Source organism: Malus sylvestris, chromosome 10 (genome assembly GCF_916048215.2).
Source record: "Malus sylvestris chromosome 10, drMalSylv7.2, whole genome shotgun sequence".
In the NCBI taxonomy this organism is placed as follows: Eukaryota; Viridiplantae; Streptophyta; class Magnoliopsida; order Rosales; family Rosaceae; genus Malus; species Malus sylvestris.
This window is the reverse complement of record NC_062269.1, coordinates 33,565,907-33,591,999: the sequence shown is the minus strand read 5'-3', so window position 1 is coordinate 33,591,999 and position 26,093 is coordinate 33,565,907. Positions and strand designations below refer to the sequence as shown.

The window sequence follows — 26,093 nt, the reverse complement described above, 5'->3', positions numbered from 1 at the left end:
CGGGTTATGTCTTTACAGTTAGGAACACCGCAATATCTTGGAGGTCCACTAAACAAACCCTAGTTACAACGTCTCCGAGCTTATTGCCATAAAGTACTTACAATTTTTCATCCATCGTTGAGTCATACGATGACCTGTGAAGAAAATGTTGCATGTATCGACCAAATCAAGCAATGATACATTAACAAAGTCAACACCAAGCATATTGTGTACTTCTCGCATCAACATGAACATAAGAAGATTAAAGTCAAATAGATATAGTCCTAAGACAACATTGCCAACCTCTTCGCAAAGTCGTTGTCAAAGTCAATCTTCCAAAAGCTTGTTCGATGAATTGGTATGTGCAGATCTTCTCATTTGCAACACTTGTACTTCTCAGGGGGAACTTAGGGAGAATATCTTGAAGTATATAATCACTGAGGTTCTACTAATCTGACAAGGTTTTGACAAAGCACCCACATCGGGATGGTCATACCCTTTTGTATGTTGTCTACTACCTACATCTTGAAGATGTAGTATCGACATGTTGCATTAACTCACATTTGTTTTCCTTAAGACTATGAATTAACCCCTTTGGGTTTTACCATAACCAGATTTGGTGAGACTTAATCCTACATGCAAATCCCTATATGAGACTCACGCGCTCTCCATCAGTGCCTACGAGACAACTTTATCAACTACTTCAACTTTATGGCTAAAGATTTGATAGGACTACTACTTGAGTATTTAAGCACTCAAGGGGGAGTGTTATAACTAATATTTAATGTAGTGTGGTTGTATAAATCTTAAGTAAGTTAAGTTAGGAATCATTCGGAATCTATAAGATCTTTCCCATTAGATTTTGTTTTACTTAGAGAGTAAGTTATTCTCTCTCCTATTACTATAAATAAATACACTATGCGTGATGAATATCACACATAATTTCTCAAACCCTTCTCTTCTCTATGCCGTCTCTCCCGTCTTCTTTCTCTCTAAATTTTAGGCTACAACATATCTCTACTTTTCTATTATTTATAATCAAATCAAAACCACCACCATATTCAACGTATAGGAGCTCTTGCCCGTTTGGGGTGCTTAATTTAATTAATATCACAATGTTTATTTATAGAATTGTCTTCTTTTTTTGAAGTTAAATTCATTAATTTAGATCAACTGACTCAATTATGCATTTTTTTCTAAACGATATCAAAAATGATAATAGTGAAACAAAACTCGTGACGCATAAATGAATGTTCTTAATAATTATTTGGATTACAAGCTCCGGCTAGATGGATCTACTTCTTAGCCAAACAGTTTGTGTTTTCCTTGTGCCTTCATTTTTCCAAAGTCTTATCCAAATTCTGTGAAACCATATTTTTAATGGTGTAAAATGTATACAATCCAGATTCAATATTTCAAGTGTTCGTGAAGCAAACACGTGCAAGCCAATCGTGGCACTCCAGGCTCTCCTAAAATATTGGGTTCGTATAATAAATTGGGGTTGGCCGATGTCAATAGTTTTAAATGGTTGGAATTGGATGGATGGATGGATGGATAGGAAGGAACCCTTACCCACAAAGAAAACTTTTACATGCCCTCTTCTGGTTGGTCCTTTTAGTTCTATACTCTTGCTGTTCAGAATTTTCCAACACCCTACCCAAAATATTGATACTTCTTTTTCTATTGTTTAAACTATTTTATTTTTATGCTGACGATCAAACTAAATTATTGAACTATTCAAGCTCATTTTGATTTTAAAAAATTTCCTGCGTCCACAATTGTTGAAAAAATATAAAAGCCAAGCCAAATCATTGAGTATGGTGGCACATTTATAGGTGAATCATATCAAAGTCCAAGTTCCACCATAGTATCTTTAAAAGTTGTAAGGACTATAAAAAAAAAAAAAAATCCAAATCCTTGCAGTGATGCTGCACTTACACCTGCTTGATGCATTTTAAAATCTTGATCGATCGATGACTTTATTTTTATTATATTTCTTTCTGATTTGCTATTATTGCTATTTTCTAGGTAAGATCGATCGATATATAGAGAGATATATATATATACACATACAGAGAGCTTAAAGGGAGGGATCCCCATTTTTTTGAAAAAAATGGAGATTAGGTGTGGGGCCCACTTCACATCAAATTTCAACGATCCGAACCGTCTATTTTGTTAGTCTCGATTCATAGATCATCCTTGCAAAAATTCAATTCAATCCGAAACCATTTGCCTATTTAATTATCAATATCAAATTTCATATTTTCTTATATAACAAAGTATTCGTTCATTTCCTTGAACCCAATTAGATGTCTTAAACATTTCCAATTTAGCTAATATTTTGCAAGGATGATCTATGAATCAAGACTAACAAAATAGACGGTTCGGATCGTTGAAATTAGATGTGAAGTGGGCCCCACACCTAATCCCCATTTTTTTCAAAAAATAGGGATCCCTCCCCTTAAGCTCTCTGTGTATATATATATATATATTTGATCAAATGATATTTTCTATATTTGATCAAACGATATTTTCTATCCTAAAGGAGAGGGAGTGAGTTTTGTCTCACAATGAGCTAACAATAATGTGGTTCAAACTCACCTTTAACGAGAATTGAACATAAAACCTCTCACTTACAAGTGAAGACACACACATATTTTAACCTAATTTGCAGTTTCCACAATGATCATTTTTCATTTTGTCAACACAATTATCATGAACTGTATTAGATTATAATTTACATGTCCTGATAAATTTGTTTTTAGAGCAAGTAAAGTTACGTTTTCACATTATGTGATGCGAAATTCTACAATGCACTGATGTATGATGTATTATATAACTTGATTTGCATGCTAAATTTTAACAGTTAACTTAACCTAAACATGGATGCATCTCGTATTGTAGAAAACTTTCACGTTGGTATACAACATGATGTGAAAAATAAGCGATCAGCTTTTGCCGAAGTATCATAGATGGCATCAAATTAGTGTGGTTTAGCAGATGAAAAGGAGCATAAAGGCCAATGATAATGCGCCTGTTATAGGAAGGCATCTCAACCGGGATATGTGGATCTTTGCATTTTGTATATATTTGATTAAATAAGGAGGGTAATGCTTGATGAATGTTGGGTTTATTGATACTTTATTTGCTTAACGATGTGATTTGAGTCTAATACAGTTTAGGCACAACTTACTACTTATTAATCATGGTCCATGCAAATTCATGGTCTTTCCCTCTTTAGTCCTATCTACTAAGACCTTTTAAAAATGGTTCAAATTTTCAATAAAGAACTTTTACCTCTTAAAGTGATGTAAAATTCAGTTTTGGTCCAACTTAATGATCATACGTGTGTCAAGCTTCACAGTCATATATGATTAAAATCATAACATCAGGATCATCATTAACTTTAAGAAAACTAGGTTCATATCTCTTTATTCGATTAATGATCAATTATAATGTTATTTGATTAATCCTACATTTTTTTTACAAACGATAGCGTTAATAGGTTAAAATTGTTAAATGATAGGGGGAGAGAAATCGGTGGAGACTGAAGCTGCACTAGAGTACATGGAAAAATTGCTTTCCACCACTACGGTAAAGCGTCATCTTTGTGTATAAATGATTTTCGAAACGCCCTAGAACGCTCACAATATCACCATTAATTACGATATGTTTTACATATAAGTAATTTTGTTGTTGTTGAGAAGATGTACGATATTCATTGATGAAAGAGAGGGAATAAACGTACATAAAAGAGGATAGAATGCACAACAATGGGCTTCGATAAAAACCTTACCGGGAATTTCAACCCGGAGGAAGAGAAAAAGAGCGTCCCGCACTTATGCACAGTTCAACGTATCATGTTTATTATGCCTTTTTCCTTTTTTGTATTTTTAAACGGGAAAGATGTTGTAAGTATACATCGGTATTATCACTTAGTACTACGGTTTAGTGATATTCTTCTTTACTTGTAAGTGAGAGGTCTTAAGTTCGATTCTCGTCAAAGACGAATTTGAACTACATCATTGATAGTATTGTGAGACTTAACCCACTCCCCCACCCCTAGTGTAGATAATATCATTTGCTCAAAAAAAAAAGTATACACCGGTATTTTGAGCATATCTCCGAAACGCTATATAGCGCTCTTAATTAGTATCACCGTTAATTACCAATCTATATTTGCTAAGGTTTCTGATGCACAATTCAGTGCATCATGTTTGTTTTATGGAGTTTATTTCCTAGGTACAATCTTAAGGAACAATTAAAAGAGAATTTTAAGATATTTAAAAACTGGATGAAATAAAAAAATGGAGACTGAGGAATGTAGAGACCATAGAGAGGCGGTGCGTGGTGGAAGAGACGTGAGCTAGCATTGGTTTTATAGAGGCCATAATATGTTGAATGGTATTCATTCCACCACGAAAAGAAAAATAAATAAATAAATGAATGGAGATTTTGAAATAATTGGATTTTTGGGTGCCAGCATGGGCTGGTGATGACGCACATGAAAGCTACGTGTATGCACTGCAAATATATAAAAATTACTAAAAATAATTAAAAAAGGCAGCAGCTGCATGGTTGATGTAAAAGTTAAAAACTTTAACCCATAAAAGGATGATGGTGGTGATAAAAAATAGAAAGATTCCACAAATGGGCAAAAAAAAACAGTAAACAGAAGTCAAAAGTAGAACCAGAATAATATGTCTGCATAATTGCAGAAACAATAATATATCATAAATATTTAATTAATTAATTTCCATATCTAACAAGAATAAGGAGAGGACGTGGAGGCCTCATCACCGTCCATTTGCCATAAATTGTTGTTGTTGCTGTTGTTGACTTTACTCTGTCTCTGTCTGCCGTTAGCTGTGTGAAGCTATTTCTTGTTCTTGTTGTTCTCAAGTAAAACCATTTCTCTCTCTCTCTCTTCTTCTTTCCAATTCAAAAACTTTATGTGTTTTCTGTGTTTGTGATTTGGTGATTGTTGTTGGGGTTTGATTGGAATTTGGTTTTTTTTTGGGAAAAAAACAAAAAATCCAAAAGAAAGAAAAAGTGGAAATTAAGGAGTAAAAGCATCAGCAGAAGAGTAGGATTGTTAGATTTTTGGGCAGCAGAGATTACAGAGCGCTAATTTTTATCCGGATTTGTTGTGTTGTTACAACGTTAGATGTTTTTGATAGATATAGATAGACAGAGAGACAGATTTTAATATTGTTTGAGAAAATATAGGATTCTCTTCCATAACAAACACACCCCAAAAATATCTTTGTTTTTTTATTTTTAGTTTAATTTTATTTGATTGATTCAAAGGATTTTCTTTTGCCTTTGGAAAGAGGCCATGGCTGCCGCTGCTGCACCTCAATTTCATCACAACTGTATGTAATCTCCTCTTCTTTTCTTTTTTATTTTTATTTTTCTGAATTTTTTGTTTCTGTGATTTTTTGAGCTTAACTCTTTGATCCTGATTTTGTATGATCAGCTCTTAGAAAAGAGGAGGAAGAAGAGAAAGATTCAAACCCGCATGTCCAATCCACAGAATTCTTCAATTCCAATCTGGTATTGTATGCCATAATTTACTTTCACACTCCCTTTTTCTCCTCCTGTTCTTCCTGCTCGTTTCTGTCCCGTCGATTTATTCAATCAATGTGGCTAGAAACAAGAGGGGAAGTGCAAGGGGATGAAGAGGAGGGTGAAAATTATTTTCCTTGTTTTGTTGCAATAATTATTTGGTTTTTAGGCCTAAAGCTTAGCTTTGTACCATATATTGAGTTACCATGTTGAATATTTAGATTTTGTCGTTTCGATGCGTGATTCGTAGTTTTGATGTCTGCTTGCTTTGTGATCCATGAAAATCTAATTTGTGAATTTGCTTGTTTGTATGTGTGTGTATCTTTAGGCTCACAGCAAGGATGGGAGCCCATCTGATACAGCATCATGTATATCGACCGTGGGAGATACAAATGCCAGTGTAAAAAAAAGTGATGCAGATGCAGATGCAGATTATGAATCCCTGACTTCTTATCCGCCAACTGCATATTACGGATACACATATCCAGGTTTGCAGCAGCTTCTCATAACTACGGTCCATAATTCGTGTTCTTAGGCTACTTTTAACATCTTATCATTACCACGTGCGCAGGTTATGAAATGGAAAACAATGGATACTATGTGGGTGGAACCGGGATGGAGATGCAATATCCAGTAAGTTCCACTATCTAATTCACAATTGCGCACGAAAGACATTGTTATGTATCTGGATTCATATGGCTGTTGATTTCAAATTGCCTTTAGATTACTTCTGCTGTGTGCAATTTTTAACAAACTGATCTTATAGTCACTATTTGCTCCATTTAGGTCATGCAAGCAGATAATGGATCTTTTGTCTACTTGATGCCAGGATTTCAGCCTGGTTATGATCCCTACTCGCCATACATGCCCATTTCTCCAAACGGTAGTGATGGGCAATATGTTGGTCAACAGATGTATCCCTCCCTGAGTCCCGTGTACCAAGCTCCTATTTCCCCCGGATATAACCCTTCTCTTCTTCCTTATGGGGAGTTCGTCCAATCACCCTACTTGTGGGATCCATCTCCTGTTGTTGGAGATGGAACAGTGGGAAGTCCCCACAAAGCAGTCTTGGAAACACCGCCCTATAAACCTAATTTCTCTTCCCCTAGTCACACTCGTGCTCCACTCTCTAAATCTCCCAAGCCGTTGGATGTTTCATCAGGTTATGGTGCGCGAAATCAGTCAAAACCAGCAAACAAGGTAGAGTACTTTTTCTTTGTGCCGGTGGCGTTATATTCTCTTATCTTGGGCAATTTTGATGATTTTTTCAATGATCTTAGGCCTCGCTGCGTCCCCCAAGTCTGCAAACAGAGGCACTAGCGAAAGGTTACTTTCCGGTATCAAAGGTTCCGGTCTATAACCAAGGGACAGGCGGACTGCTCTATCCAAACAATTCTCCGACTTTAAAACCAAATGCAAGGGGCTGGGGTGGCTCTGACAAGTTGAAACCAAGAAGTAAGGCTAATGGCGTTAAGGATATTAACCTATTTAATGAGAAGAACCATGGCCCCAGAACAACCAATCCTAAAGGTGCATTGGTGCCCGGAGCTGACAAGGAGAATGAAAAATCTGATGGCATAGCCTCTGTCATCAGGAAGGATCAATATAACCTCCCGGACTTTCCAACCAAATACGAGCAAGCACTTTTCTTTGTCATCAAATCTTACAGTGAAGATGATATTCATAAAAGCATCAAATACAATGTGTGGGCTAGTACTCCCAATGGAAATAAGAGGTTGGATAGTGCATATCAAGATGCACAAGAGAAGGTGGCACAGAAGGGCTACAAGTGTCCCATCTTCCTCTTCTTTTCGGTATGCTGGAGACTTGGACCTTATATTTTTACGCAGGAGTTTCCTACTGCAGACTTTTGGACCTTTGGTCTCTAAAATGATTTACTAATGCCATCTTTGCTTCCGTCTGTTTTATGATGCGTTTCAGGTTAATGCTAGTGGTCAGTTTTGTGGAGTAGCTGAGATGATTGGTCGTGTCGACTTCAATAAGAACATGGATTTCTGGCAGCAGGATAAGTGGAATGGTTATTTTCCGGTCAAGTGGCATATCATAAAAGACATCCCAAACCCACAGTTACGACATATAATACTTGAGAACAACGAGAACAAGCCCGTGACCAATAGTAGAGACACTCAAGAGGTGTGCATAACCAACAAGAAGTTTGATTTTATTGTATTTTTCACTCAGTGTGATCAAGCATAAATCTGAGATTACATTTGTATTTTGCAGGTGAAACTTCTTCAGGGTATCGAAATGCTGAACATTTTTAAAAATCATATGTCAAAGACATCAATACTGGATGACTTTGATTTCTACGAAACCCGCCAGAAAATGATGCAGGAGAAGAGGATCACACAATCTACACCCTACTACGAACTGCAGGTATGCCGTGACTCTTCCTTTCTCTCAATTCTTTTCGATCAACGAAAATCTTTTCTAGTTTTCTAATACCATTGGCATGTTTAAGTAAAGTTCTTGCATATATGCATAAAGGATCAAGAATAAAGCAAGAATAAAGCTAGTAACAAAGTGGAGAGTGTTGTGCCATTCAAGTTTTTGAAATAGGGATGACTTTATTCTATTCTTTCAGATAGGATAATAATTACTATATTTTACGGGAATTGATTTCTGCACTCTCTTCTTTTTTCCCCTGCATTCCTCTCGTTTCTTTAGGCGTTGGATTCGATAATTAAAGAAAAAAATATATAGACATAAACAAGGGGAGGAGTGTAGAAGGACAAAGCGGGAGAGTTAAATTTCTTCTTTCGGTTTGCTTGTAATTTGTTTTCGTCGTGGAATGTTAACCAGGAATTTTTATTTATGTTGCAGCAGAAAATGAGTGAGTTAAGTGTCAGTGCTGAGTAGGGGCCTAAGGTGAAAGGCAAAGGAAAGGATGCAGAGATATGGGCATATGACAGATTATAAACCAGAAACTGGAGTCGACGGTTTTCGAGCAGCAGTTAAAATATGTAAATTTGCAGATGAAATTCAAAGGCATGAGAATGAAGAGGTGTCGCTGTTTCCCTTTCAAGTTTCCGTCGAAAGAAACCGAGGTACGAAATGCTGGTTTTGGAAGCACCTAACGATTCATATGCCTGTGGAATCCAAGTTCTCTGCCCCTCCTCTGCCTGCATACATATAGCTTTTGTCTTCAGCATAAAAGTGTATTTGGTTCTTTGTTCTGTGTTCCCACCTCTTACTTAGTTCTCCTGAAATTCACAATTGTAATTGTAAAAAAGAAAAAAAGGAAGAAAAAAAAAAGATAGTTTATTTATGAAAGTATTCATACAGCTGAGCGCAATGGCCTTAGAGAATTCATACAGACGACACTACTTAGTGGAATAAGATATTGTTATTGTTGTTGTAGTTTCCCATTTTCTTAGGGTAAATGTAAATGTAAACGGATTAAAAAAAATAATTTACGCGCTTTTTTATCTCGTATACTTTGTGACCATACCTAATATCACAAACAAATAATTTACGCGCTTTTTTCATCGCAAAAATGTTGATCGACTCAATCCAGTCCGGTGAAGCGAATGAGGTAGCCGGAAAATTTGAGACCAACCATTTCCGGAAAACCTGGCAGAACTCCAACACAAAAGGCAGAACTATGATAGTCCAAATGAAACTTGGTAAACGTTAATATAACGAGCGAAAGAGGTAGCGTTCGTGTCCTTCCCGGAACAAGAAAGTACACTATGCAAAACAGTAGGCAGGTGCTCCATCGTCAAGGAAGCAAAAATGGATTTACATACTACTCACTGAGCATCAAAACACTTATCCTCCAACTAACATCTTTCCAAAATCCATATCCGATTTTCGAACATCGAAAAAATTGCGACACCATCCCTTTGTGCTCTTTCAATGGCAGTATGGGGGATAAAGTGTAACTTTCTTATGAATTTTGGTCTCACCCTTGATCGCCAGATGTTGACCCACGAGATCGTCCACGTCCGCGTCCGCGTCCAGGAGGGGCACGTCCAGGTCTCCCACCTTGTCTTCCAGCTGGTCCACCACGACCTGGGCTTGGTGATGTCGAAAGCCCTCTTGCCTGTTGTCTTCGACGTGCATTCGCCACGGCTCGTTCTGTTATATTTATGGTAGTTGACGGATTCGTCACTGGAGACACCTGTCTCACCTCTTCTGCCGCAAGACTGGGACTAGTTTGTTTTGAAACGCTAACTTCCGATGTGGTACCTGTTGAAGTGGTATCCACGATTACTGAGGTAGCTTCGGCAGCCTGATCAGTCTCCATCGCAGTTTGGTCATTACCATCAATTGACTTATCGGAACCATCAGCGGTTTCTTCAGTTGCATCAATGTCATCATTAAGAATCTCTGGATAATTAACCTCACTGATATCCACAACAGAACCAGCAGCAACACCATAATCATCGCCCCTAGCTGGGGAAGCCTCGGGAGTTGTTACAGGTTCAGGTTGAACTTCCCCTATTTCAGGACTGGCCATCGTATCACCACCACCTTCAAGCTCAGAAATATCAGGGACCAGCTCTCCCTCTTCTCGGTCTCCTCCAAAATCACTGGACTGTTGCTCCAGCTCAACCTGATCTTTGGCTCCATCGTGTGATGGCATATCTTTTCCATCCACATTCTCCACTAAATCACTATCCTTCTCAGGTTGTGATTCAACTTGACTCGAACCATCAAACTGTCTTTCATTTGGCTCTTCAACCTTCTCCCCAGCAGTCTCAGTTTCTTCTTTCTCAGCATCAACAGCAGCTTCCTCATTTGAACCTTGCGGCAAATCAACAGCGACGTCTAAAGGTTCATCTTTGACTGGAATACTCCCAAGATTCTCCGAAATAGTAGATGGCTGCCCTTCACTCCCCTGTGGAGAATCTGAACCTTTGGACTTCTTTGACACAGGTGCTGCCACATCAGGACAAATTTCCCCTTGATTATTTGATTCCTCACGGGACTCAGAAGTAGATGAAGAAGCCAGACGTTTCCGAAGCAGCGGTTGTGTCAAAGTAGCATTGCCTTGAACTTCCATTTCATTTGATGGCGCTTGTTTGCCCCCATTGCGGGTCCCTTCCATCTCTGACATCTCTACATCACCTTGTGGTTCTTCAGGTCTTATAAGACGGGGCCTAACCAATCTCCTTCCTGGTTTGCGAGTTTCGACATTGGTTTTGGGCAAAGTGATTCTCTTTGCGCTTTCTTCAGTCGCTTTGGATACTAAGCCCTTCGCAGGACTCATTGAAGGCACAACAGTGGGTGCTTGAGCAGTACCTGCATGGCACACAAAGGTTAACGAATTTACACTTGAATAAAGAACTAGCAGCAGTTACAAAATAAACGATGGAAATAAAAAATGAAGTACACCAATCCTCAGTATAAAAAGAATTGCTCAACAAAAGTACCAGAGGTAGCCACTAATGAAGTATCTGCAACTGGAGGAGTGTTTGCCAGAACACCGTGAGCTCCAAACTCATTGTGAACTGAATGTGCTGTCTTTTCAAAATTTTCGACAGCTAAGCTGTAGGCAGCAGCAAGACCATCCAGTATGGTTCCCGATAGCAGTTGAACAATTGAGGTGCCCTGAGATACATGGAATATACTATTAAAACAAACCGAGGTGAAATAGTAAGTATAAAACATGGTTTTGAAATATGATGAACAAAGTACGTAAAACAAGTTAGAATATAGGTACTCATAAGGGGAGTGAAAGGAATCTGCTTTCCGGTTTGATAAATAAAAATCATACCTCAGGGAGACTGTCTTTTGCATGTTTTAGCTTTTCAAGCTCATCTGAAAGCTGCTTCAGAGCCTGCTTATGCTTCTCAAGTTCATTCATGAACTTCGTCTTGTCCTAAAGCAAAAAACATCACATGCATCACTTCGTAATACAGCTTATATCCACATTGAGATTAAAGTACGAAGAACATGTCCAGCTGAATTCCAGAAGTAAACCCTAGGATATACTGGTAGAATGCTTTAACTGATATAGAATGTACTACAATGGACAGATAGAAAACCTGGTCAACATTAGTGTAGGAATCCTTTACAGCCTTCTCCATCTTCTTGCGCATTGCTTTCTCCATACGATTTTCGTCCTTCTCCTTTCTCAGCTCCTCTCTCTGCCTCTCCAAATGCTTTTCCAGAAGCTGGCGATCATGGTAAATAAGTCACAAATTGCTAAAGAGGTCAAAGAGATACAGAAAAGCAAAAATGTCTATCAAGTTCAACCTGAATTTTCTGGTCTTTCTCTTCCCTAATTGCCTGCTCCCCGGTAGTATCCCCTGATGCTCGTTTCGCTGTAAGATACAGTCAAATAACAGAAACAGATAGATGAGTGGATTATAATATATATCACAAATGAGTGGAAAAGGACTGATGGATGGTTTAAACTTACCTAATTTGAGTTCCTCCAGCTGTCTAGAAAGAGCTTGATTCTCCTTGCTCAGTTCTTCCTTTTCCTTTGATAGTGTCTCCTTTTCTTTTGAAAGGGTCTCTTTTTCTCTTGAGAACATTTCAAGCCTCCTCTGCAGAATTAATGAAAGTTAATCACCAACCAACAAATAAGAAAAGTTTTCACCTTATAAGCACAACTCCAAATGTCAAAAACTAGTCAAGAGAGGATTACATATAATATATGCAATTAATTTCAGGTAACAATTGTTCCTTATAAAGGACATGAAACTTTTAAAAACCTTATACTGAGCAGTCATCTTCCTTTGCTTCTCGATATCTGATTTTAGACTTGCCTGTGCAAGGAAGCCATGGGAAGGGTATACATCAGAATTGTATAAGAAATCCAATGGCAAGCACTTCTCCAAATATGGTCATAGAATACAGAAACTAAGGTGTACCTCAACTTGCAAAGCGTCACTCATTCTCTTCTCCATCTCAGTCAGTTCCAATCTGGAGTTAGCAATATCTCGCTCCAGACGTGATACAGTCTCCAACTTTTCTGAAAGAAGTTTCTTGACTTCTACTATTTGAGAATCCTTCTCCTCCAATTTTTTCTAAGGACATAAATGATGAAAATAAAATAAAGATGTATACAATAACAATGATAAAAGTACGAACAAGAAATCATATAAATATTTGAAGGGAACTGAAACAAAGTAAGATACAAATGGACGCACACCATAGTTTGTTGCCCTACTCACATAATTGATGTACAGATAATCAAAATAAAAAAGTAAACCAAAAAAGGGACAAACAAGTTGGAAGTTTATTGCATGCATTAACATAAGTTACATAACCATTTGATAAAACATCAAAAATAGATTAAAATACACCCATAATTTGTAATGCTTTTCAACATCTTTTTTAAGTGGACAAGGATTCACACATCAACGATAAAATGTCAGTATAAGTGGCAAAGATATAATAACTAACAGGAGCAAAACAAGCTTAAAGCAATTAACATTGCTTATAAAGGTGTCAGCCTACCTGCAACTGACGAACATCCTCCTTTGTGCGTTCATAATCTTGAACATCAATGTTTCTATATCTTTCAAGCAGCTTCAAGAAAGAGAGTACATTAGAATATTGGATGTGTTTATTTAATAAGCACATGCCTACATATATCTGCAGCAGGTACTGCCACAAAATCGGCAGACTGTACAACTTTTATAATGGTATTAAGGTCCAAATGACTCTTTCAGCTACCAGGCATAGATATACAATTATTCAAATCTAGCTCTTTGGACTATTACTACGTATTTCTATGTTTATATTAGGTTGAAGTGTGCAGGGAAAGTTTATAGAGTGTATAGTTCTCAGAATAAGACAAAATCCTAGAGAGAGAGATAGAATCCCCCATCATGGACTGTTAACATATAGTTTTGCAATTACTAGATGTAAGTGCAAAAGAGAGACAGAAAGCAGTTCCAAGATCAATACCTCACGAACCCTCTGTTCTGAGTGTTCTTTCTCTGACTTTTGCATTTCAATTTCTTTCTTACAGGCTTCCAACTCAATCTGTCTCTCCTGTAGCAATCTCTCTAGGTTCTCAGTCTCAGCATTAGCTTTTTGTGATATTTCACGCAATTTCTGAAACAAAATAAAAAAATATGATGAGTCACATTTACATGGATGAAAAACAATTATCTAAACAGAGAGAATCCTCAAACAAGGACTTTCAGCAGTCAAAATATTCAAATACCTGGCATTCCTCAAAATTGTGCTTGTTTTCTTCTCTGAGTTGGATATTGCTTTCACGAAGTAAGTTAATTTCTCTAACCTGCAAAGACATTTCATCATGACAGTATAAAGTTAGAAGGGGGAAATAGTAGGTATTGGGATATAATCTCAAAATAATCTGCTGTGCAATGTCCACAGAAACACAGAATAGAGAGTTCAGTGTCAAATAAAACAATGGTCAAACACTTGTGTGGAATATACTGACACTGCAAATGTGGTTTGAGAAGCACTACATTACAACAAAATAATGGAAAGAGATATAGGATAACAGCTAAGAAGCATAATATACATCTGGACTTTGAGAACAATACTACACGATGAAATGAAACTAACCTGTAGTTGCAAGGATTTCATTTCCTCCTCCGTGAACAATGATCTTGAATTCGTGCGCTCAGCATGAAGTGATGACTTGGCTGTTTCTGAAGCCTTGAGGGCACTCTCAAGCTACAAAAGCAAATATAAAATGAGTGCATGAATTCAACCAAGGACCGATGAATAACCATGATAACACATAAGAAATACAAAAATCACAACAGACAAACATCCTCAGGCTAAATGCAAGAACACATAGTACCATCACATGATTGGAATTAAAACAAAGAGACCTCCAGAAAATTTCTACGACAACAAGGCAACATTTACAAGGCTTTTTTCATGTCAAGAGTTAAAGTTTAATCAAAACCTCATTTTTCCATTTGTATAAAATAACAAATAATGGTGGATAAGCAAAAGAAAACGCCTTTTACAAAACTCACTTGTGACTGTAATCGAAGTTTTTCTTGTTTCAATAAGGAAATCTCTGTCTCTGCCTGTCAAGTTGAAAACAAAAATAATATCAAATTTACTATGTATGTCTCTGCCTGTTAAGAGAGGATATTGATAGCAGCAAAAAAAACTTACAATTTCTTTTGTCCGTCGAAGATAACTTATCACATTTTGTAAACCAGCATCACCAGAAGTATCTGGAGCAGTGCTTGCAGAAGTTCCAACTGAACCACGATCTCTTTCAGTCATTTGAATGTGCAAAGCCTCAAGTTGACTGTGCAGTATTTTGTTCTGCGTATAAAGTTGGAGCTTCAGAAGAAGACAAGGGAATATGAAAAATGAAAAAAATCAAATATGGCACAGAAATTCAGCAAAAATGCTAAGTTCAGTCACAAAATTTCATCTTCCGTATCAAGTCCTAAAACTGGTTATCAAAGACCGGACCTGGTTTCAACTACTTGACTCGTACAGATTATTAACAGCAATTTACTCGACCTCAAGATATTGACATAAAACTGACTGGAAAAGAGGACCGTCTGCAAATCATAACAAAAGCAGAGTAAATATGCACTTCAATAACCTGTTCATTGATTTCATTGTACTTCTTCTCGGCAACATTTTTGGATTCTTCTAGCATTCCCTTATCAAATTCCCACTTAGACTTGAGTTCATTCTGTAAGTAAAATAAAACAAAATCAGCTTGCATAACACAACCAAACAAGACTTGCAGCAAACCGACAATTCCCACGAGAGAGTAAAGTTACATTTTCACTTTTGAGTGCATCAGCCAATTTACGCAACTCTGACGCTTCTTCCTGGAGCGTAGCCAAAGCCTGTGATGTCTTAGTCAACTCCTGTATTGTCTCCGACTGGAGGATAACCTGAACGAGATAAAGAATCATTCCTTAGCCATCAGTGAATAAAGTGTATATTAGGGTGAAATATATGTAAAGCATGACAATCTCAAGTGCTGAACAGCTGCTGAAGGAAAGGTTCTAGAAATCATTGTTTGATTGACGTCCTTTATTGGGATAAATCCAGGTATTAAAGCCTTTGACGACTAATTTACAAGTGCATGTACAACTTCTGAAACAACATTTATTTACATATTCAAAGAAATATTCAGCTGATTGGACTCGATCACAGCCTTAAAATTTAATTCCCACAAGTAAACAAGAAAAATCTACCTAAAAACCCACTATCAAACCACGACCCCTTAGAGTAAAAGACTTTAAGAAGCTGCTGCCAAGAAAACCCCAACATTTCAAACCTTGACAGGATAGGCCTGTTGGACCAGTTGAATCAATGAGCATTAATTGTCCCAGTTTGGATAAGTTTATAAACCATTTTTCTAATTGAACAGCAACAATCACTCAAACCTTATTATACAAGAAAAAGCATAAAAACACATGTAGATTAACCTGTCTTTCATAATTGGCCTGAGCAGAACGCCATCGCTGATGTTCTTTCTCCAAGTCTTCTTTCAAAGCAGATATCTGAATCTCCAGTGACACAATTTGGGAACTACAAACAAAACAAAGATGAGATGCCAAACGGAATAATCAAATTCATGACATAATGAAAAATAAGAGAAACTTACATTTTAGTTGAGGTTTCTTCCTTTAGACTTATAATTTCTGATAGAGTGGAAGAAAGAGCTTCTTCCTTCCCTGCAGCTGCTGAAGCAACTTCTTGAGACTTCAAACTACACTCGTGTTCAAGTTCAGATACTCTCTCTCTTAGAGAAAGAAGTTCGGTTTCAAGCGATTTCTTCAGTTTTTCAGCCTGTAAAGTATTTGGGATCATAATTCAGTATCAACTGACAGACGTTGAAGTACTAATTCGTCCAAAATCATATACACACACTAGTACCTCAATCTTGAAGTTTTCATGGGCAGATTCCATCTGTCTCAATGCGTCTTCGTTTACCTGAGCTATGCTCTTATACTGTGAAATTAAAATAGAGATAAATCATAAGTTTATGTAGGCTTTAAGATATTAAGCAAGTCAAGGAATACTAAGTACCTGTAGCATGTGATCCTTGTTAGCTTGCACTTCCTCTCTCAATTTTTCAATCTCTTCCTTTGCAGCACGCAATGCCACCAAAGCCTAATCAACCAAGTCAATGTCAGGATCAATTGATTCAAACTCAATACAAAAGAATGGTACATGCTCCCAAATCGAAAAGAACCACCGTCAACAAAATGAAAATAAACAAATGCATAGATTGGATCTATGGAAATTTGAAATATCAATATCAGTACCAAAGGAAAAAGCAGAAGCATTATATTACAAATGGCAACCCCGGTAAAATCAATTAACAAAGAAAAAGTAGGCAACATTCAAGAAATAGGCAGGTAAACGGCTGAACTTACCTCATCACTTGTCAAGGAGGAAGACACACTCCCACCATCGACATCAACAACCTGCATCATACGTAAAGAGATGCAGGGGAAAACCATATCAGTCAGTACGTATTAAGGAAAATCGAAAAATGTTTAAGAATATGACATATATCACAAAAGAACTTCAAACATGTAAAGAATACTAGAAAATATACCTTCACATCCGAGGATTTACTCCTTCTGTCCAGATCGGTCAGTTTAGCCTGTGTTATCAACAAAAACTTCAAATCTTAACTTGTAGATCATAGAGATTAAACGAACGGGATAACAATGATACATGAGCGTATTCTGTGAGCTAATTGAAATTGTGCTTACAAACATATAGGGGAGAGTATATAGAGAATATGAAAATGAAGGGGAAAAAGACCTCAGCTACAGCAGCTCTAGTCTCAGCAGATGCAACAGCATGCAAAGCATTAGCCAACTCTTTTCCCATTTCTTCAACTTGTCTCATGGCGTTTTGTATGGACTGCTCACGGTCAAGTGTGAGAGTGCGGGCATTGTTTCGCTCTTCTTGTAGATCTTTCTTGACATCAGCCCACTCCCTCTGAAAATGTAATCATACTTTGTAATATTTACACCCTTAAATAACAGACCTTAACATAAGTATGGTTTCAATTGGAACGCTTCCACATGGATCAAATTAACAGTGTAACCCAGAGAGAAAAAACCCATAGACAACAACCCCATCAACCAGGAAGAAAAAAAAAATCTGAAGCGTCACGTATACAAATGAAGTTAGAGGTGAAACCAAAGGTGGAGCATTATGAGTACATACCTCTATTTGTTTCGTATACTCTTCTTGTCTTCTCCTCTCAGCAGCTCTTGCCTCCTTTAGTTGCACGATATAAAATCAAATACATAAATGAGATGTGAGGGACGAACATAAACATCCAATAAAAATTAACTTAAAAAGAACAAAAGTGCAATGAGCTACCTCACGAATTTCCTCGGCACTCTGAATAGTGTCCAAGCTAGCCTGCAGTCTATGGACCCTTTCCGTCAAACAACGAACTTCATCACAAGCTCGCTTCTCAGCATGTTCCAACATTTCCTTTTCATGCTTCAAAACAGACACCTGTATTGAAACAAGATGTAAAGTGAGAACTTTCAAATGTGACCATGCTTTGTAAACTAAGATAATAAGCGTCACCTCCATAGTCAACTTCCTAGTACGCTCCTCAGCAGTTTGAACAGATTCAGAACTTTCACGCAGCTTTCGTTGGTAGTCAACTATCAACTGAGAGAACTCAATGTTCCTTGCTAAAACACCATTTGTTTCATTTCTCTGATAATTTATGCATTACCAACAAGAAAACATAAATTAACACTTGAACAGAGATTAGTCATATCACACCGCACCAATATTAATTTAAAAAAAATAATATATATACATAGAAATATAAAAACGAACCATGCGCAGAGAGAAATATTTGGCAACAGATTCTAACAAAAAGATCACCTGATGCTCAAATTCCTTCATAAAGCTCTCAAGTCTCTCTCGAGAAAAATTTGCTTCCAAAGCCAACTTGTCACGCTCTGACCGCAAAGATATGATCTCGCTCCTGAACAAAAAACACCAAGTATTATTGAACAGGCAACTAAATACATGAGGTTGACAGAGCTTATAACAAACTAACCAAAAAAGAGAGCAAAACTACATTGCAGAAACTTACACTATACTATTGTAACGAGTCAAAATAATAGTAGGCAGCAAGATTATGACAATAGTAACTATTGAAAAAAATTGACAAGAGGTCAAAAGTCTAGATAAATACCAAGAGACGTGCACGTATGAAAAGCATAATTAAGTTTACAATAAAACATCTCAGAGGAAGGACAGTTAACAAATTTGTTTACCTGGTCTTTGCCAGATCTTCCTCCAGACATTTCACTCGTTCTGCAGCCTGGTCTTGGGCCTTTCTTGTAGCTTCCTACATTAATTTATATTTTCCATCATATTTTATAGCAGTACAAATTACCAAGTAACAACAATACCAAACATGCACTTCCTTAGATAATGTCCAATGATCACAATACCTGAGAACTCTCAAGGAGAAGCTTTACGTCAGATCTCCTTTCTTCTGCAAAAAACAATAAGTAAGTTGTACCACAGTACCTTTTTGCATTGAAGCAAAATATGTCTCAATTTACAATACTACTCCATCTACTAGCGAATCTGAAGATAGTCACAGCCTTTTTATAGGTTTATATGTGCGTATACATATGTAGAGAGAGAGAGAGCATATTTATGAATTGTACTTCCTTTGATTTTCAGACTTTTTTAAAAAATATATAGTTTGCGAGAGGCAGACCTGGAGCAGCCTCTTCTATACGAGGACCAGACGAATAAAGTTTATGCTCCTCTTCATATAGCCTTTTGTACATTGCAACCTAGGTAGAAATTATGAAGATGCAAGAGGCAGGCCAATCCTTTCATTATCAGTATGTGATTTCCATCACAAAAAGTAAAAAAAAAAAAAAAAAATTGTAAAAATGACAAATATGTGCACCCTTGCTCCTCAGAAGGCTTAAGAAGAGCTTACAGAGGCGTGAAGGGATTCAATCATGCGCCCTTGCTCTTCAGCTCTTTGTAACACTGCCGCAACTCTAGAGGCAGCTTCATCATTGTGTTTCTTTATCTCCATTTCAAAATTCTCCTGTAGTTCAAGATTCACACCAACTCATCAAATGGTTTTCACAAGCCAAGGTGGTAGTCCTAACTACTAAGCTAAACAAACAAGCTCCATACTGACAAACATTGAAACTCAGACCAACCTTGAACTCCATTTCCCTATTTTCAAGCCGGTCAGAAAGATTGCGAACAAGGCTCCTGAGCTGCATATTCTGATCAACTAGTCCATTTATGTCCTTGAAGGTCAACTGTTTGCATTGTTATACCCAAAAGAAATTAGATAAAATCAGCCATACACCCAAAAAAAAAAAAAAAAAAAACCATATGTTTTAAGTGTCAAATTAAAGAAAATGAGCATCTAGCTTACAAGATGTTCAGTTATGACCCTCTCAGCATCAGATTCAGTGTTCATCTCAATAGCGGCAACAGTACCATAGTCATGACTATCATGACCAGATGATATCCCACGAAGCTGTATATCACGGCATTCCTTCAGAAGGATTGTCACCTACAGGTTAACATAGAACACATGATAATTAAATAATGGAATAAAACAAAAAAGCACAAAATTTTAAACTCATCGTGACCAATAAAGCTAGAACATTTTGCAATTAGCAGGAGTGTATTTTCTAATAGACATTGAAAGATAATAGGACCCCACAAACTATGGCAACAGGTTATATTGTAAAACATCATGCAGTGTAGTCGGGCAAAATGTATACAAGCACAGGATTTAGTACAATAGCATATTGATGCATGTGTAAGACATGTATTATTAAGTGTAATGAAATTCCCAAACTTACATTGTAAAATTATATCATGCATAAATCGTATACATCCATTGATTGAATATTATTTATATTAACTACTACGAATTTGATAAATTTTAACATGATATTTTTTACTAACGAAAATGATCGAATGTTTTTACAATTCTAAAAACAAATTCAGAATGTAAAAGAAGACATAATCAGAAAGACTTTAAATGAGTCGCACTAGACTTTTCTTAACCAAAATGATATAATTCTAGAGACAAATAATAGCACATCATCTTGAAATATAACAATGGGTATTTGATTAATATAGTGAATTATCTTGTGAGACCTACAAAGCATAGATACGGATATGGATATGGTGTGATACAAGTTCATGTTCGTGCGTAATGTTTTACCATGATCCACTTAAAAGGTCTGATTAGTTAGTAAAATGTGGATGATGATCTGTACGGAGTATTTTTACTACTAACAGATGAAGGTTATATAACATTGCCACTTTATAGACAAGCCAAAGACAAGATTTTTTTAAAGAATAGTCAATCAAACAAAAATGCATCTTATTATCAGTCTGCACTTTTCTATTACCTCTCGCTGGAGATCAGCAATCTCTTTTCGTGCAAACGTGTAGTCACGCTCATGCTTCCTTACCTCAGCCTGGAAAAGAAATGCGTAAGTAGATATGGCAGAGAAAAATGAAGTATCTCAAAAATCAGGATAACATCAAAGACCTTTAAGTCCTGGATGGTCTTCTCCAAGTATGCCTGTTCAGAAATCGAGTTCTGCAATTTCTGGTTGATCATAGAATATGCCTCAACCATTCTCTCATGTTCAACTGCATAGATGACAACAATAATTTCAGTACAACAAATAGTATGTTGTAATTTGTTTTTTTAATAATAAACACATGTTTCAATCATATGATCAATCAGACGTAAAAATAATAGATCTTTTTTTGTGCTTTTGTTAGCTTAAACGTGGATATTTATATGAACAAATTACACAGCAGTAGAAATTGTCCAGAACAACTAGATGAGGTGCCAAACTCGTAAACCAGAAGTCCAACTCTGTTTTGTATAGCCTAACTGTGAAGGACCTGAAGACGGCAAATGGTGTTGTTGCAACTGAAATTGGGATCACAATTGAGATGTAAAAACCTGCTCAGGGAGGCAACAAATGTGCTCTGTTCTTTATAATGGCTGTTCAGAGCTAATAAAGCATCACTAGTTGGACTTTTAGTAATCCAGGGGAATGCCTATTCATATACCACATAAAACATTTCTATAATTTACATTTTTGCTCCTCATCCTAGCATGCAATAGACTTCTCAAACACAAAATGTCAAACAATAGAATATAATGTCTCAATTCCTGATGCTGAGTAAGATTAATTCACTCCATCCTTATTCACGAAAGAATTGATAGCAATAGTAAAACATGACTGCTACCAATATAAGAATATACCTCCTATACAATATGTATATATATAAGAATATACCTCTTTCATCTAAAATGACTTCCGCTTTCTCCTCCAATTCAAATAGAACCTGCAATAATCGGAGTCAACACAGAAGTTAATCAGCCTAACACATAAAAAATTGGGTTAATAATTTGATAAAAGGTTTTATCAGGAAAGAAAAAATTGTGTGCAAGCAAACACATCCCACAATTTTATGCAAGTTCAACAAAAACAGGAACTATGTTGAGAATTGTCCATTCCTAAAGAGGGGACATATTAATAATTTGATAATAAGCTTTTATCGAGAAATCAAAGTCTGTATGCAACACAAGTCCCACAACGTTATGCAAGTTCAACAAACACAGGCACTATATTGAGTATTATCCATTCCTGAAGAGAGGACGTATTATAAATCACAATGTAGATCATACCCGTTGCAAGACTGCCTCAGATTCCTTCCTTCCCAACTGCTCATGACGAAAGGCATCAACAGCCTCTTGGTACTTCGCATACATTTTTGCAAGCTATGTAAGGAGGGGAGGCATTAAGTAGAAAAGTCAAGAAATAAACTACAAACAATAAACTGAAGCGATGACAAAATATGACTCGCAATATATTGAAATAACTACTTACACTCCAGCCATCCCGCAGAAGTGAAGCTGCTAATGCTGTTCCTGAAACACCAGCAGGAATCTTTGGGACAACTACTCGATCAGCCTCTATAATGTCGGGGGATTCAAATGAATTCATCCATCTGCAACATAAAAATCAAATAAGACAGAACAGATGCCTTCGTATTAGTAGTGTCTTATAAGAGCTCCAAACCAAAAATTCTTCGACCACTATAAAGTTGGACGTACGCTTCCGTGCTAAAACTACTGAGTGGAAGAAGATTAAGCTCATTTGATTTCCTGCTAGCTTCGATTTCTGCTTCACATTTTTCAAGTTTCGCTTTCAGATCTGCTGCTTCCTATACTCATCACAACCCAAAAGGGCCAAAAATAACAGAGAAACATTGTTACGCACTGCCTTTACTAAAGGAAAAACTAAACACCATAATGAAACTCAGACACCTTTTTGTCTGGATGTCCAGAGAAAATAAACAGGGCCGACGACATTATAACAAGGGAAAAAGAACAATTACGAGCAATATCCCATCACAAGTAGATAAATAAAATATATATTCTCAGAAATAGAACAACAAAGTAAATTATGGCATACTTCGAATCATATCATCATACCCAAAAAAATTGCAGAATAACTATGCTCATGAAAATTTAAAAATATTAAACCCTTGCATCAATGGGATAGGGGAAGAAACGCATCTACCTTCTCAAATTGATTTCTTGCAGACTCTACCCTTTCAAGTTTTTCCTTGTAATCATTTTTCACTTGATTCAAATGTGTCTACATGATAGCACACAGAAAATTATTGTACAGAAACTCCAAATAAAAAATAAAATAAAGACTAACAAGATTAACCGAGAAATTATCACCTCCAAAGCCTTGATCACACCTTCAAGCTCTCCTGCCTTTTTGGACCATTCCTCAGAACTTTCTTTGTATAGTTCAACAAGCTTATTTAACTGCAAAAAAAAAAAAAAGACAAATTTTCACATTAAATATAACAAAATAAGTCATTACAAAAGCCAAAAGCCAACTATTGTCATACAAGTAACTAGTCTTCCACATTCTCAAAGAAGAAAACAAGTTACCAATGCTTTATTAACTAATAACATATAAAACTCAATTCACATTGTCTCCAGTCGAACATATGGCTAAATAAAATAAATTTTAATATAAAAGACATTTCAAGGAACTCACTGTTGAGAGTTCAGCAGTTAATCGATCTTCATTGGCTGCAGCAGCATCTTTAGATGAGTGCAGCTCCTACAAGTGTGAAATAAGTAAGAACAAATCAGTTCAGACATAACTAAAGAGCCACACGAAACATATTTTAGAACACCAAATGGAATGTATCCCCACCTCCTGTAAAGACGTTAGCTTGGCTTCTAATTCGCTCACTCTTTGCTTGTTCCATTTTAAAGAGCTAGAGCAATCATTGAATTGTCTCTCAACCTAAAAATATTAAAACTCAAGTACATTCACAAAGAAGTAAATACAAAAATGTATGTGTATAGGCATGCTTACTAAGACATATGCCCTGTCTGTATGAAACAAATCCGCCTCAACATTATGCTTTATATATGCCCATATAAAACATAGAGAATCTACTGTCATAGTTAGAAATACACTTACATCTGCAAGTTTAGAAGACAAATCTGCCTCAACATCAGCATGCGTTCTACGAAGCCGAATGAGACTGTCAACTTTCTCTGTTAACTCGTCATTAAGCCAGACATTATGCCTTTCAATAAGTTCTTTCTCCTGTAAATTATAAGATTTTCCATGGTAAACACATATATGCTTCAGAAGATATCGAAAGATAGAAGGGACCTACTACTTAGTCTTGACCAACTTAGCCACCACCTTTAACATTATTTTCCAATGATGAGCAACTATCTAACTAAAATGTAGCAGCATAAGAGATAGTGGAATGGCGAACTAAAAATAAGATTCATTTTTTTTACGTGAACCATAAATAAATTTTACTTAGGATTGACCTGTGATAGACGAGTACATGCAGCCTTGGTGCGTGCTAATTCTGCCTCGGCTTCGCTCAAACGAGCCTCCCTTTGAGCGGCATTGTCAGAAGTTAATACCTTCAGAATCAATAAAAAGGATGTGAAAATGTCACTAAATGTATGGCAGATATAGTTTCAGCTTTCACCTTGTAAATGCTAAATGGGAAAATGCAAGAAAACTTACAATCCTGTCGATATAAGACTTGATGGTGGCATTCTTTTCACTAATCTCCAAGTCCTTCTGCTCCACCAACTCTATCAACTGCCTCTTCGATTTGTGCAATTCTGACACCTCCGCCTTAATCCTCTCTATCTCCCCATCCTTCCCAATCTGCACACACAGGAACGCACGACCAAACACATCAATACACCAAGATCAAAATATATTCATAAGTACAAAAACCGAAAACGAAAACCCAACAAGCATAGAATTGTGGGCTATAACTATAGTAACCTACTCAAAAGCACTAAAAAACGCGATCATTTGGTCATGCAAACCCTAAAACAGAAAGCAACAGAATAGAAAAACAATTGAAAGCAAAATCGAGCTTCGTACGGATTGGAGATGGAGCTGGTGCTTCTGGGACTGGAGCTCGGCGACCTCAGAGAGGCGGCTGTCGAGGGAGGACTGAAGCTGGGCGTATTGAGACTCGAGCTTGGAGAATTCTTCGGAGATGGAGAGATACTTCTGCTCGAGGAGGGAGCAGGTCTGCTCGGCCGTGATGGTAGCAGCGTCGTTCTGGGCCTTGACGGTCTCTAGCTCCCTCTGCAGGTCCCGAATATAGGCGTCGGCCTTGTCCGCCACCCAAACGGCGTCGTTGCCGTGGCGGGAGAAGTCCTCGTCGGAGACGAAAAGCGGCATCGTTTCGGTGTATCAGGTGGGGGTTTGGTTTTGTGGTGTGCCCTACTTTTGGAAGGATCGATCAGAGCTCATAGGAAAATGGAGAGAAGGGGACAAATGGGAGGAGAGATTGGGAGAGAGAGGGAAAGTGACGATGGAATTAATTTGAAGGGGAGAGAAAGAGAAGAGAGTCCTGGAAATATGCGGCGGTTCAGATTTTTTTCTACAGGCCCCTCGGGCGGTCCGGCCCTGGGCCGGTTCGGTTATTGGAGAAGAAGATCCGGGCTTTTTGTTAATCCTGTTCAGCCCTGCAAAATCTGTTATTACAATTCGAGATCTGGCCTGGCTCCTTCTTGCCTGGGCAAGAATATAACCTGGGCTGGAAGGCCCAACATGGAGTTTGTTTTCACTCAGACATGTGGTCTTTTGTCTTTTATTTTGTTTTTTTGTTTTCAATATATGCGTAATTAAGTCATTTAGTATTATGGTTTAATGATATTTCTCTTTACATGTACTTGAGAAGTCTTAGGTTTAAGGAAGAAAAAAAAAGATATGCGTAATAATAATTTTTGTTCTCATTCTATTAATTTCAATTAAAATTTTAAATTATTTAAAAAATTATAGTGTTTAATCAAGATTCTAACTGAGATATGATATTTTATGTGTACCTAATCAGGATTTAAAAAAAAATTTATAACACTCCTCAAAACTAGCTAGGCATATCAAACCTTGGTTTCACTTGCACTTGCATTCTTGCATAAGCACACTCGTGCCAAATTCTAAAACGTGGCCCTAAGCGCATGGTAAATTGGCATGTGGCTCTTTCTATTGAGT

At 37.0% G+C, this 26,093-nt stretch overlaps 2 protein-coding genes across 4 annotated transcripts; one reads left to right on the top strand and one right to left on the bottom strand.

Moving 5' to 3' along the window:
- Nucleotides 1-4,832: 4,832 nt before the first annotated feature.
- On the top strand, nt 4,833-8,928 carry LOC126584122 (YTH domain-containing protein ECT4-like). Of its 2 annotated transcripts, none has more exons than XM_050248589.1 (9): nt 4,833-5,354; nt 5,459-5,535; nt 5,876-6,035; nt 6,119-6,180; nt 6,334-6,747; nt 6,828-7,361; nt 7,489-7,701; nt 7,792-7,944; nt 8,395-8,928. In XM_050248589.1, exons 1-9 carry the CDS (start codon nt 5,318-5,320, stop codon nt 8,425-8,427), a joined length of 1,683 nt encoding a protein of 560 aa, XP_050104546.1. In that variant the 5' UTR covers nt 4,833-5,317; the 3' UTR covers nt 8,428-8,928. The 2 variants fall into 2 exon arrangements, with proteins under 2 accessions (XP_050104546.1, XP_050104545.1); XM_050248588.1 differs by having other exon boundaries at nt 8,392-8,928.
- A 245-nt stretch (nt 8,929-9,173) lies between these two features.
- LOC126584120 (nuclear-pore anchor-like) lies at nt 9,174-25,457 on the bottom strand. Of its 2 annotated transcripts, none has more exons than XM_050248584.1 (47): nt 24,975-25,457; nt 24,603-24,749; nt 24,398-24,496; nt 24,033-24,161; nt 23,760-23,852; nt 23,598-23,663; nt 23,270-23,359; nt 23,103-23,180; nt 22,634-22,743; nt 22,407-22,527; nt 22,205-22,297; nt 21,813-21,861; nt 21,047-21,150; nt 20,904-20,972; nt 19,910-20,050; nt 19,686-19,790; nt 19,454-19,567; nt 19,223-19,301; nt 18,948-18,991; nt 18,768-18,841; nt 18,370-18,472; nt 18,061-18,195; nt 17,845-17,985; nt 17,686-17,739; nt 17,275-17,454; nt 17,063-17,110; nt 16,878-16,928; nt 16,528-16,611; nt 16,375-16,449; nt 16,103-16,287; nt 15,924-16,026; nt 15,267-15,383; nt 15,083-15,175; nt 14,638-14,793; nt 14,493-14,546; nt 14,071-14,181; nt 13,700-13,777; nt 13,438-13,587; nt 12,985-13,056; nt 12,396-12,551; nt 12,237-12,290; nt 11,939-12,068; nt 11,773-11,840; nt 11,562-11,690; nt 11,291-11,395; nt 10,947-11,124; nt 9,174-10,815 (listed from the first exon to the last, which is right to left on the bottom strand). In XM_050248584.1, the coding sequence occupies exons 1-47, from the start codon at nt 25,278-25,280 to the stop codon at nt 9,473-9,475; spliced, it is 6,264 nt and encodes a 2,087-aa protein (XP_050104541.1). In that variant the 5' UTR covers nt 25,281-25,457; the 3' UTR covers nt 9,174-9,472. The 2 variants fall into 2 exon arrangements, with proteins under 2 accessions (XP_050104541.1, XP_050104542.1); XM_050248585.1 differs by having other exon boundaries at nt 18,948-18,988.
- Between the last annotated feature and the right edge of the window lie 636 nt (nt 25,458-26,093).